Below are 13,163 nucleotides of genomic sequence, written 5' to 3'. Positions count from 1 at the left end.
AAGCAGACATAATAGAACGGTGAAAGGAAATCAAATGTAAAGGGATGCGGTTCATGGAAGAGTTGTGAAGAATAAGCACTTCAGAGGAGCTTAATTTAATTTCTCATCTCTGCTAGAGTAAATGTTGTAACCAGGCTAAAATCATTTCCTTTGTTCCCGTAGTTATTAGAGAAAGGAGGAGGCCAGAGAAGTCATATCATTTCAGTTCTTTGACCTTCGTCCTGGATTGTTTGATATTGACAGGCAGGCAGGATATACAGAGGTTAAGGACACAGACCCTGGAGCTTGGTGCTGGGATTCAAACCCTGACCCTGCCACTAACTAGCTCTGTGACTTGGGGCAAGTTCTTCAGCTTCCGTATACTTCAGTTTCTTTGTCTATGAAATCACAATCATAAAACTACCTACTTCAGTTATTTTTATATATGATGATTTTTTTTTTTTCTTTGAGATGGAGTCTGCTCTGTTGCCCAGGCTGGAGTGCAGTGGCAAGACTTCAGCTCTCTGCAACCTCTGCCTCCCTGATTCAAGCAATTCTCCTGCCTCAGCCTCCTGAATAGCTGGGATTATAGGCACCTGCCATCACACCTGGCTAATTTTTATATTTTTAGTAGAGACAGCGTTTCACCATGTTGGCCAATTCGGTCTCAAACTCCTGACTTCAAGTGATCTGCCTACCTCGGCCTCCCAAAGTTCTGGGATTACAGGCATGAGCCACTATGCCCAGGCTGTGTATGATGATTTAAATGTGTAATATACTTAAAGCTCTTAGAACCATGCCTAGCAATATGAATGCCATTTAAGCGACAGTTATTAGAAAAGCTACTGTTATTAAAGAACAATGCAAGGAATTGTTCAAATGCACATAATCATAAAATATAGAGTCAAGGCTGGGCACATTGGGTAGCTCACATCTGAAATCCCAACACTCTGGGAGGTTCCCTTGTGCCCAGGAATTCGAGAGCAGCCTTGGCAACATAGTGATACCTTGTCTCTACAAACAAACAAACAATAATAACAGCAACAAAAATATAGAGTCAAAATGAAAGAGTCTTGTCAAAGTTGGTAATCATGAGGTGGTTAGTTCTTCCACTAGGAAGATAAAAATTGGTTATTTTGTTCCTACTCTATTTGTTGAAAAATGAATGAGTGAGGCATGAAGAACTTGACTAGTGTGATGATGATGGCTTAATGAAGAGGAAAGCATACAAGATCTGGAAGTGAAAACCCAAAACATGAGTCCTGGCTTAGCCTCATTCTAATTTGACAGGCGATTTACCACAGGTACTCAGTTTCCTCATCTTTGAAAGAGGGAAGACAGAGGGAGAATTTCTTTTTTTTTTTTTTGAGACGGAGTTTCACTCATGTTACCCAGGCTGGAGTGCAATGGCGCGATCTCGGCTCACCGCAACCTCCGCCTCCTGGGTTCAGGCAATTCTCCTGCCTCAGCCTCCTGAGTAGCTGGGATTACAGGCACGCACCACCATGCCCAGCTAATTTTTTGTATTTTTAGTAGAGACGGGGTTTCACCATGTTGACCAGGATGGTCTCAATCTCTTGACCTCGTGATCCACCCACCTCGGCCTCCCAAAGTGCTGGGATTACAGGCTTGAGCCACCGCGCCCGGCCCCAGAGGGAGAATTTCTGAGGTTCACTCCACGTCAAAAGTTCTGCAGGGCTAGATATTTTTATAAAATGTAATGTAATCATGGCTATGGAAGCCTTTTTTCACATACCTAGTGTATTTCCAAAAAGGATTATCAAATTGGAGACAATGTCATTTGTTTGTGTTTTCTAAATCATTATGTATGAATCTGAGCCACGAACAGAACAAATCTTTAAATCCATGAAAATGGATTACCTTTAGCTGGACTGATAACTTTTAAAGGTCTTGGATTGGGAGAATAAAACTGATAGGGACATTTTCCCATTCATCTTAAATGAATTTTTGGAGACTCTTAAGAGTAAAATATAATCCATACACATCTAATGCTAATTTATCATGAGCACTTAAAGAATGAAAGAACTGTTATCTAGTTTAGTTTAGCAATTCTCTGCTAAATGAAATTAAGCTGATTTAGTTGAGCTTTTAAAATACGAGGGGGAAAAGCTTAAATCCAAAGGATTTTGTGGAGCTAGCATCCGGACGGTCTTTCTTCAGATTATGTTCCTAGAATCTGGGTTCCCTGGAGCTGCCTCTCATTACTGTCAGTATTGAGGACTAGAAAGGAGCTGGAAGAGGCTTGGCCGCCTTTATAGGTTTTCAGTAGTGGCATGAAGATTTCACTTGGTGGGGGTTAGTGGGGAGAATAGAAGATTCTGTTGTGGAAACAAAAGAAAAAAAAAAAAGGAGAGTGGTCTGAAATAAAAAAGTCTAGATTATATATACAAGCTTTGAGTCAAACAAGGTTTAAATTTTAGCTTTGCTACTTTTTAGTTATGTGGCCTTGGGCGAGTAGGTTAATCTCTAAGTCACACTTTGCACATGTAATAGTGTTTCTTACTTTACAGGGTTACTGTGAAGATTAAATGAGCTGATACATGTAAAGCACTTGGCCTCTTCTACCTAGAACATACTCAGCTCTCATAAATGGTGACTGACAGCTACAAGGCAGATAACCTATATTCCCTTTTAGCTTCTTATGCTCCCTCTGGAATGTCTCAGAAGCATAGGAAGCACTGTTTAAGCCTCCTGCAATCAAAATTCATTCTTTTTAATGAGCCCTAATAGACCCTATGGGTTTTGTTTTTTTTTTTTCCCAAAATCTATTCATAGTTTAATGTGGGCTATGGACAAAGATTCACTTTGTAAGACTGTCTAACTAGGTTAAAAATAAAATATGCAGAAATGTGTGGAACTTCAACAATAGAATATAAGAAAATGAATTCTTCTTAACTGGAAACAAAGGCATTATAGTATATGAATGTGTATGTAGAGTACAAGTCTGGAAAGTATAAACAGCACTATGTTAACAGTTGCTACATCTGGGGAAGGGAGAAGGATTGGAGAGGAGGTGGGATATATCTTATTATTGTTTTAATGTTTTATATATTTATTTACATATTGTTATTTAAAAACAAAGAAACAAAAAAAGCAAACCAAAAGCAAAGTCATGGTACAAACTGAAATAAACATTTAGGATACAGAACTTGTAAAATAAACCAAAGTAGACAAGAATCAAAGAATTTATCCCTGGGACATTCAATGACTTGATACAAGGTCACCTTCTACTTAGCTAACTGTTCTTGAGGGGTAAGGAGAACACAGGGGCAGGAGAGATGTCTAATCCTGTCTCCAGCGACTGAGAGATCCAGGTTAGAAGGTAGATGAAGCTGCCTGCCAGTTATCTTGGTAGAAGCTTCTTTCTGCATGTACTCAGATAAGACATCAGTACGCTGGGTTGTTCTTTGCAAAAGCCAAGGTCTGCAAGTCACCAACTGAAGTCAATTGGTAAATTATGCTTTTAAGCAAAACAAAGCCAAATGGTAAATTAGTATTTCTGTTTGTTTGTTAGCAAAGAAAATAAAAGACAATTAAAAATTTATGTAACTTAAATCTACATTGCTTAAGAACATCTGACTGAGGGGTTTTAGAATATCCCCAATACCATGAAATAAATACGGTAAATAGAAGGGAGTAGGGAGCTTAAATACTGAAAGTACTGAAATGCTATGATTTTTTTTTTTTTAATTGGCAAAACATTTGTTTACTATTCAAAACTGGGGCTGGGCCTGATGGTGGACATCTGTAATCCCAGCAATTTAGGAGACTCAGGCGGGAGGATCACTTAAGCCCTAGAGGTCAAGACCACCCTGGGCAATAGAGAGACGTCATCTCTCTAGAGGGACAGAACTAATAGATATGTAATAAATAAATAAATAATAAAGAAAACTAATTTTCACAAAAGGCCCTTCCCTTGGAAAGAAATATTTTGACTGCGGGGAAAAACTCAGAAGCATTGTGGAGCTCTGTGAACTTACACTGACTTGCTTCATTCAGCTTGCAGCTCCACTAGTGAGAGATTTCACATGGTACTCCCACTCCAAGAGCAGGGCCCCGACCGGACAGGTTGGTTTTGTTTTGGTTTTAATGCATATGCTTTGGCCCACAGACTTTGAGAAAGATTTTGCTTTACTGATGAGAACTCAGTCCAGGGTGCTTGGGAGCCTTCGCTGGCCCGCTAGCTGGGCCTGACATGTTGCCTGCATTTCTAGCCCTTGCCTTCCCAGTTTGCCCGTTTGGTGCAGGGAGGTAGTCCAGCCCACCCTGAAATTCACTGGGTTCTGTGGATGAGTTAACTGAAGAGATGTGTTTCAAGAGTGGCACCGAAAGGACTTGAATGAAGGGAAGGACGAATGAATGGAGGAAACCATTTTGGTGGAATTGCCCTAGGGTATTAAACAGGATGGGGCAGCTGGGGATTGGAGGATGTTCCTTTTCCTAACGTTGTTTAAGAAAACGCTATCCTGAAGAGTGTCAGTCATCATTCCTTTAACAATCATTCATTTCTTACTTCCTACTTGTGTATAAATTTGCAGATTTACACAGACCACCAGTGTGGCCATCCCAGTGAACTGAGTTTATTGTGAAATATACATGCAAAAAATCCTTTTTTCTCACCTACAATCAGTGTAACATTATTAATACTTTAAGTTGAAGAATAAATAGTTTAAGAAATAAATGCATACAGCAACATAACCTTGAATTATCACTCAAATACAGACCTCCCACTGCTCTCTCCTTCTAAAAAAAAAAATGAGGCAGTTACACCAAGCAAAAGCAAAATTGAGGCAACTTAAAATAGACAATTTTAGATGCTGGATTCCATCATTTCTGCAAAAGGTCATTCTAGTCCTTTGCTATTTATACCATAGATAGAGACACAGCAAATTATTGGCTGAATGGATTTGGGAAGCCAGAAGCTGCTGCTTCTGACGAATGAAGATGATAATGCAGCACTTGAGACTGAGCGGATGAAAGGTGTGGAAAAGTTGAACCCTTCAAAGATAAGAGAGAAGAAGCTGCTAAATTAGCCCCTGACTAAATTACTAGCCATAACTGTACTCAGGCCAATTCTCTTTGCAACTGCCTTGTAATCTTTGTTGTGGCTTAAGAGAGAAAAATCCCCATTCCCAGCTCAAACCCTTTCTAAGGCATCTCAGCCCAACCCCCTCCTCCCGATGCAACTCTTCATACCCCCCTCCCGCCCCTCCTCCAACAAATTCGAATCAAGGCAGGTATAGTTCTCAGCTTTACCACTGCTATCAGAAGCACGGCTTACATTGAGGGTTTAGCCACGAAACCTTAGGCTCACTTCATGCAAACATTGAAAAGCATTTAAGAGAAGCACAGAAAACAAAAGAAATAATCAAAACCTGTCCTTACCCGCTTCTTAAAAAATTGGAAGGCTGAGCATTTCTTGACTGGGAATCCATTCATGTCTTTGTTTACCATTTTCCACCTTGGGGAATTCACAGTTATAGATCCAGGGTGGCACCCGCCTGGTTAGTGCATCTGTTTCCCCGGTTTACCTCCTGGAGACAGTTAATGAAGACTCAGCGGGATGGAGAATCTAGCGGGGCTCAGTTCTTCACTCGCGCATTCTGCAGCACCAGCTACTGCAGCAACCTCTCCCCACTTTCAGTGGCCACCGGCCGCGGCATTTCTGCTTCCATCATTGCTCCGAAACATATGCATCACTGCTGCAGGACCCTGGGGGCCGGAAGGCGGGATACAGCCAACCTCGGGGAGCTGATGCTGTGGCTCCGACCCAGCGGGAGAAGGGTACCCCTCCCCGCCCCCAGCTACCTGGCTGCTCCTCGGCGGCCGGCGCGGGGAGCCAGTCGCTCTTCTCCAGGTGATGCGCTCCTGGAGGCTGCTTGAGAGGAGAGTTGTTTTTGATTGAGCAAGTTCCAGTGGGAGCTGTAGTTAAGCAGCTGAGAGAAGGAGTAAGAGCGAGCAGAAGCCAGAGGGAGGGCGGGAGGGAGAGCCGCGCCAGAAAGGCAGAGGGAGAGAGAAAGCGAGGCTGGAAGAAGCAACGATTCATGAATATCTGAGCAGCAGCGGATGGAGAGAAGGCACAGCCAGCTCAGGACGCCCTGAAGAGCAGTTGACTCCCCTTGGGAGGGCTACTTTAAATAGCTTCTTTTTCTTTTTTTCTTTTTTTTCCAGTTAGGACCATCTAAATCAGAGGTGTATATGAATGCACACTGTTTTTATGTTATGCTCATTGACATTCTTTTGAATTCTGTTCCTGAATAAAAGCCTCTCAACGGAAATGTAATCACATTTAATCGCTACCTGTCCAAATGCAGGAAAAAAATGAAATAAAGTGCAAGCCTAGGTATAACAATGGAAGATCTCTCACTATGTAGAAGCTCTCCTAGCCTCCCCTCCCCTGCGTGTCATTATATAGTGGGCAATGGTGAAGGTAATTGTGTATTTTTTTACTAAAAAACTTGTTACAAAAGAACACAATAAACATATACAAAGTATTTTATTACACACACACACACACACACACACACACACACGAGTTATTACCAAAAAGTGTTACTGAATCCATTTAATGATGAGGAAGGTTAGGTAAAAAGAGTAAAGCATTCTTCCTATTAGGTGAAAAATTTCCCAAAAAATCCTTACTCATGTTATCCTTTGCACATTGAACTTCTTTTAAAAAAAGTCATTTAATTGTATGTGCCTCATTTTTAAATTTTTACTGTTTAATGTTGATATTTCTTGGGAATGATTTTAAAGATTACTTTATGGCATATAGCAAAGCAAGAAAGCAAAGAAAATAAACTTGGCATCTGATCTGGCAGAAAGCCACCAACATCGGTGTGTGGCTTCCTGCCATCCCCTGACCTCACTGTGCCTTTCGGAGACTGCCTCATCCATAAAATGGAGGCAGCCACTCATTCATTCATTCACTCATTCATTTACTTAGTCATTCATTATTTGCTGTTTCATTCCATTAATAAGTCTGTGACAAGCGTCCTCAGGATGTGGACGCTTTTCATAGTCATCACAGGGAATATAATTGATAAATAAGCGAAAGGCACACTGCTAATTTGAAACTGATTATGACCTCATTAAATATAACATGCCTAACATGTTAAAGTATTTTCATGGCAGTCTCTGGTAAGAAGAGAAACACCAGTTTAAACTGGGAAAGAAATGTATGGCCTTCATTGAATTGGACTATAAATCTCTACAGTTGGACCAGAGTTTTGGGGAATAACATGAAATCCTGTTTGCTAAATGCCTTGAGGTTTCCGAAAAAAAAAAAAAAAAATCCAATACAACTAAATGTTGGCATGATAACCAAGGGAAAACAAACTATTCATTTTGGAGAGGCATGTTCAATTGTCCAAGATGCAAGTATATGTTATGTAATCTACAACATTGATAAGTTTTTGTGGTTCTTCTAAAGAGTTCATTTAAAATTATGGTAGTTCAAAGAGAATTATTTTGAGATGATGGAAATGTTCTCTATCATGATTATAGTAGTGGTTATATAACTATACATTTGTCAAAACTCATCAAACTTTATATAGGAAAAGGGAAACTTTTCCTGCATGTAAATTATACCTCAATGGACCTCATTTTAAAAAATGATGGTCATTCAAGCCCTTTCTTGTTCCTCCCATTGCCGCTCCCCAAAAAGTGTTTTACTAGACATTTATTGAGTTTGAGTGATATATATGGGAGGGGACCTTCAAGCACTCTGCTAAGAAGGAGACGCTAGGGGCTTTTCCTTAATCCCACATTGGCCTAGCATGCATACTGGTTGACATGGTTTGGCTGTGTCCCCACCCAAAGCTCATCTTGAATTGTAGTTCCCATAATCCCCACATGACGTGGGAGGGGACTGGTGGGAGATAATTGAATCACAGAGGTGGTTACTCTCATGCTGTTCTTGTGATAGTGAGTGAGTTCTCACGAGATCTGATGGTTTTATAAGGGGCTTTTCTCCCTTCTGCTCAGCACTTCTCCTTCCTGCTTCCATGTGAAGAAGGATGTGCTTGTTTTTCCTTCCCCTCTGATTGTAAGTTCCCTGAGGCCTCCCCAGCCATGCTGAACTGTGAGTCAATTAAACTTTCCTTTATAAATTACCCAGTCTCAGGTTTGCCTTTATTAGCAGCTTGAGAACAGACTAATACGCTGGTTTTAGGTAGGATGTATATTTATTTGGGGTGAAGGGGGATGATTAATAGAAATTATGAGGGAGGAGATAACGACAAGCTAAATTCTATCTCTTCCCCTCACTCCATGCAACCTCTTCAAGATGCTGCCACTGTCACCTCATCTATGTTAGATCCCATGGAAGGTCTGGTGCATATAAGCATCAATGGTTTATTTTTTTATTTTTTATTTTTTAAAAAAAGACGGGGTTTCACCGTATTGATCAGGCTGGTCTTGAACTCCCAACCTCAGGTGATCCACCCGCCTTGGCCTCCAAAGTGCTTGGATTACAGGCAGGAGCCACCACGCCTGGCCTAGCATCAATGGTTTTTGTCACCAAGGAACTCACAGCCTAGTAGAGAAATACACAGCGTGTTAAGAATAATATATACAGTAGTCCTCCCTTATCTGAAGTTTTACTTTCCACAGTTTCAGTTACCTAAGGTCAACTATGGTCTGAAAATCAATGAGCACAATAGAATATGATATTTTTAGACAGAGAGAGAGAGAGAGACCACAGTCACATAATTTTTATTATAGTACATTGTTAAAATTATTCTGTTATTGTTGTTGTTAATCTCTTACTGTGCTTGATTTATAAATTAAATTTTATTATAGGTATGTATGGACAGGAAAAGACATAGTGTATATGTAGTTTGGTACTATCTGAAGTTTCAGACATCCACAGGGGGTCTTGGAACGTATCCCCCATGGATAAGAGGGTACTATTCAGTGTGTGTGTGTGTGTGTGTGTGTGTGTGTGTGCGTGTGTATCAAGCCTGTCTTGGATAAGAGGGTACTATGCTATGTGTGTATGTGTGTGTGTGTGTGTGTATGTGTGAGTGTGTGTGTGTGTCTGTGTGTCTGTGAGTGTATCAAGCTTGTCTTGGTTTGAGGGGGCAGCGTGGGACTGCATGGGTAAGAGGTCCAGGAAATTTACCTAAAGGGATGATGTTAGTGTATGACCTTAAGAAATGAGTAGGTCAGCCAGATGAAGGGAGAGCAATATAGGGCAGGGATTCTGACCATATCTGACAGCCAATTATTTTGGACTAACTTTTGGTTGGTGCGATAATAGAGAAATCCATTAACTGTGTTGTGTTGGTTACTCAGGAGAAAGAAGGCATCTTTTATCTCACCCTGACCTCTATTTTCATAAATAAAGCTGCCCTTGGTAAACCCAGAGTGACAACTATTTGCTAAATGTTTCCTTTGACAGGTCCATTGTTCATACTTAGAAAGGAGCATAGGTTCTGGCTTATACTAAAAAAGAAAACCACTCTGGACTCTTGCAACATCCTGTTATAGATCAAACTTATTTTAATTTAATTAACTTACTTCTTATTCCCATAAACATGCCTATTTATTTTTGTAGCAGCAGCACACAGCAGAGTGCCTGGGCCATGCTAGCACTCAACAGATGGTTCTCAAATGAATTAAATAAAAAAGTAGGTAGAGCTGACGTCAGTGACCCTGGCACCAGACCGTTTGCAGGAATCATTAAATACCTTTAAGATTCTTCAGTCATGAAGCTGTCAACCATGATAGTCAATATGCTGAGCTTCAGCAAGAGCAAATGACCTCAGTCCTCACCATTTCTTCTTTAAGTCTCAATGACATTGTAGCCCTTCTTTTTAATGGAAACACTTTAAAATTTAATGGATGACACTTCTTTTTAATGAAAATCCCAATGTTAAGAATCCCGGCAGGGCGCAGTGACTCACACCTGTAATCCCAGCACTTTGGGAGGCGGAGGAGGGTGGATCACCTGAGGTTGGGAGTTTGAGACCAGCCTGATAAACATGGAGAAACTCCATCTCTACTAAAACTACAAAAAATTAGCCAGGCATCTCTACTAAAGCTGCAAAAAATAGGCATATGCCTATAATCCCAGCTACTCAGGAGGCTGAGGCAGGAGAATCGCTTGAACCTGGGAGGCGGTGGTTGCGGTGAGCCGAGTTCACGCCATTGCACTGGCAACAAGAGAGAAATTCCATCTCAAACAAACAGACAAACAAACAAAAGAATCCCCTGGGCCAGGCGCAGTGGCTCATGCCTATAATGCTAACACTTTGGGAGGCCAAAGCAGGAGGATCACTTGAGCCCAGGAGTTTGAGACCAGCCTGGCAACATAGCAAGACCCCATCTGTACAAAAAGAAAAAATAAATTAGGTAATGTGGCGATGCAAGCCTGTGGTCTGGCTGCTCAGGAGGCTGAGGTAGGAGGATTGCTTCACCCTGGGAAGTTGAGGCTGCAGTAAGCCACGGTTGTTCCACGTACTTTAGCCTGTGCAACAGCAAGACTAGCTCAAAATAAACAAACAAACAAATAAAAAGAATCCCTTGAACCTCTATTTGATTTTTTTGTGGTATATTTACTTTTTATCACAACAATATTGTTTAGGCTGTCACACAAAGAACAAAATAAAGCAGCTAGGTAGGACTAACTAGCAATATGTAGCTGGGTGGAGAGACTGCTGCATTGATCTGGAACATCTTGTACTTAACGTTCATTCCCTAATTGTGCAATCTTCAACAAGTTCCCTCAATGCACTAACACTTCAGTTTCTTCATCTGTAAAATAATAATAATAAAATGTTTCTTCACCTACGTCCTAAAGAAATTGTCAGTACCAAATTTTATTTGAAAGTGCTTTGCAGGCTGGATGCGGTGGCCCATGCCTATGGGCCAAAATCCCAGCACTTTGAGAGGCTGAGGCAGGCAGATCACAAGTTCAGGAGTTCAAGACCAGCATGGTCAAGATGATGAAACCCCGTCTTTACTAAAAATACAAAAATTAGCTGGGCGTGGTGGCTCACACCTATAATCCCAGCTGCTCGGGAGGTTGAGACAGGAGAATCACTTGAACCCTGGAGGCAGAGGTTGTAGTGAGTGAGATCGTGCCACTGCACTCCAGCCTGTGCTACAGAGCAGGACTCTGTCTCAAAGGAAAAAAAAGATAGAGCTTTGCAAAATAATAAATAACTACATTTGTTTTTTGATTTGTTTCACTAAAGCAAGAGACATATGGTACTGTAATACTTTTTAACTTTTTAGAAAGCCTATCTTCCCGACCGGGCACATTGGCTCACTCCTATAATCCTAGCATTTTGAGAGGCCCAGGCAGGTGAATCACAAGGTCAGGAGATCAAGACAAGCTTGGCCAAGTTGGTGAAATCCCGTCTCTACTAAAAATACAAAAATTAGCTGGGCATGGTGGCATGTGCCTGTAGTCACAGCTACTCGGAAGGCTGAGGCAGGGAATTGCTTGAACTGGGACTCGGGAAGCAAAGGTTGCAGTGAGCCGAGCTCGTGCCACTGCACTCCAGCCTGGGCTACAGAGTGAGACTCTGCTTCAAAAAAAGAAAGCCTATCTTCCCATAGATTAAAGTGTTTTTGTGTTGTTGAATAGAATGCAATTTTTTTCTATAGCACCCCAAATGCCCCTAAGGAGAAAGGAATAAAAATAAATCACCTCATGAGAAATGTTTTACATTCCTTTTGGCCTGAGTGACTTGATGATGTGCTTAAAACTCCAGTCACAGTCGTGATATATTTAATTAAGAATTAGGAAACCCTGGTAGAGATTATGGCGCGGTGTGTGTGTGTGCGTGTGTGTGCGTGTGTGTGTGTGCATGCAAAAGGCCCTTTTTTATTTTATTTTATTTGTTTTTTTGAGAAAGGGTCTTGCTCTGTCACCCAGGCTGGAGTGCAGTGGTTTGATCATGACTCACTACAGCCTCAAACTCCTGGGCTCAAATGATCCTCCCACCTCTGCCTCTTGAATAGCTGGGACTACAGTTGTACATCACCATGCCCAGCTAATTTTTACAGTTTTTATAGAGATGGGGTTTCACCATGTTGCCCAGGCTGGTCTCAAACTCCTGAACTCAAGCAATCTGCCCACCTTGGCCTCCTAAAGTTCTGGGATCATAGGTGTGAGCCACCAAGGCTGGCCAAAAGACCCTTTTTAAAAAACTTCGAAATGTTTTGGTTTTACCAAATTAGATCTCTTTTCACTGAATTTATGCATATATCAGAGGAAATGTTACATTACAGAGGAAAACCCTAAAACAGTTCATTATATAGTTTTCTTCGACAGAAATAATGATATAAAAACAAAAATAATAAAAAAGCCATTGAAGGATTTTGGTGACGAAAGAATATTTTTATTATTAAAAAAAAAAAAAAAAGCCAGACATGGTGGTTCATCCCTATCATCCTAGCACTTTCGGAGGCTGAGGTGGGAAGATTGCTTGAGGTTAGGAGTTCAAGATCAGCATGGGCAACATAGCAAGATCCTAGCTCTACAAAAATTTAAAAAAATAAGCAAGACATGGTGATGCATACCTGCTATCCCAGCTACTCAGGTGGCCTAAGGAGGAGGATCGATTGAACCCCAGGAGTTCGAGGAAGCAGTGAGCTATGATCGTGCCACTGAACTGAACTCCAGCCTGGCTGACAGGGCAAGACTCCATCTGTTAAAAAAAAAAAAAAAAAAAATCAATACCAGAACTGATTCACGGAATTTTGCAAAAAGATGTAAGAAGCAAAGGATTATGCTCCTTTTGTGTATGAGACTAAATAAGACTTAAAGTGTTCCATACTTGTGGTTTGTTTCAATTTTCACTATATTAGCAAAAACGGTGACATTTGGAGATACACAGTTTTCATACAGAGTCAGCATTTATTAATCATTTTATTATTTTAATTGGCAAAAAGGTCAGGCGATATCGCTAGTGCTAATTGGACACTTTATTGAATATGAAGAATGCTCTAATCATTACACTTACAAGAAAAAGAACAAACCAATGAAACAGATTGCATTTGTCTTGGCAAATTTCATCTAATGATAGTATTTAATCCATGTACAAAGCATTCCATTTTTTTCCAGAAATATGGTTTTAACCAGATCATCTAATAAACTGGATTTTATTTATCTCTCTTGCCTGAAACTTTTTTTTATGTAATTAGAAAAT

General features: G+C 40.7%; 1 protein-coding gene across 1 annotated transcript in view; it reads right to left on the bottom strand.

Moving 5' to 3' along the window:
• SGK1 (serum/glucocorticoid regulated kinase 1) overlaps positions 1-5,901 on the bottom strand; it is a 147,017-nt gene extending 141,116 nt beyond the window's left edge. The window contains exons 1-2 of the mRNA XM_032274724.1: positions 5,809-5,901; positions 5,386-5,534 (exon numbers count right to left, since the gene is read on the bottom strand). Of these exons, the coding sequence (XP_032130615.1) occupies positions 5,386-5,454 (69 nt within the window). The 5' untranslated portion in view covers positions 5,455-5,534; positions 5,809-5,901. The remainder of the gene's footprint in view (positions 1-5,385; positions 5,535-5,808) is intronic.
• Between the last annotated feature and the right edge of the window lie 7,262 nt (positions 5,902-13,163).

This window comes from Sapajus apella, unplaced genomic scaffold, assembly GCF_009761245.1.
Source record: "Sapajus apella isolate SASKATOON/1434 unplaced genomic scaffold, GSC_monkey_1.0 scaffold6, whole genome shotgun sequence".
Classification (NCBI taxonomy): Eukaryota; Metazoa; Chordata; class Mammalia; order Primates; family Cebidae; genus Sapajus; species Sapajus apella.
The sequence above is the reverse complement of the archived record's forward strand: the minus strand, read 5'-3'. Positions and strand labels throughout refer to the sequence as shown.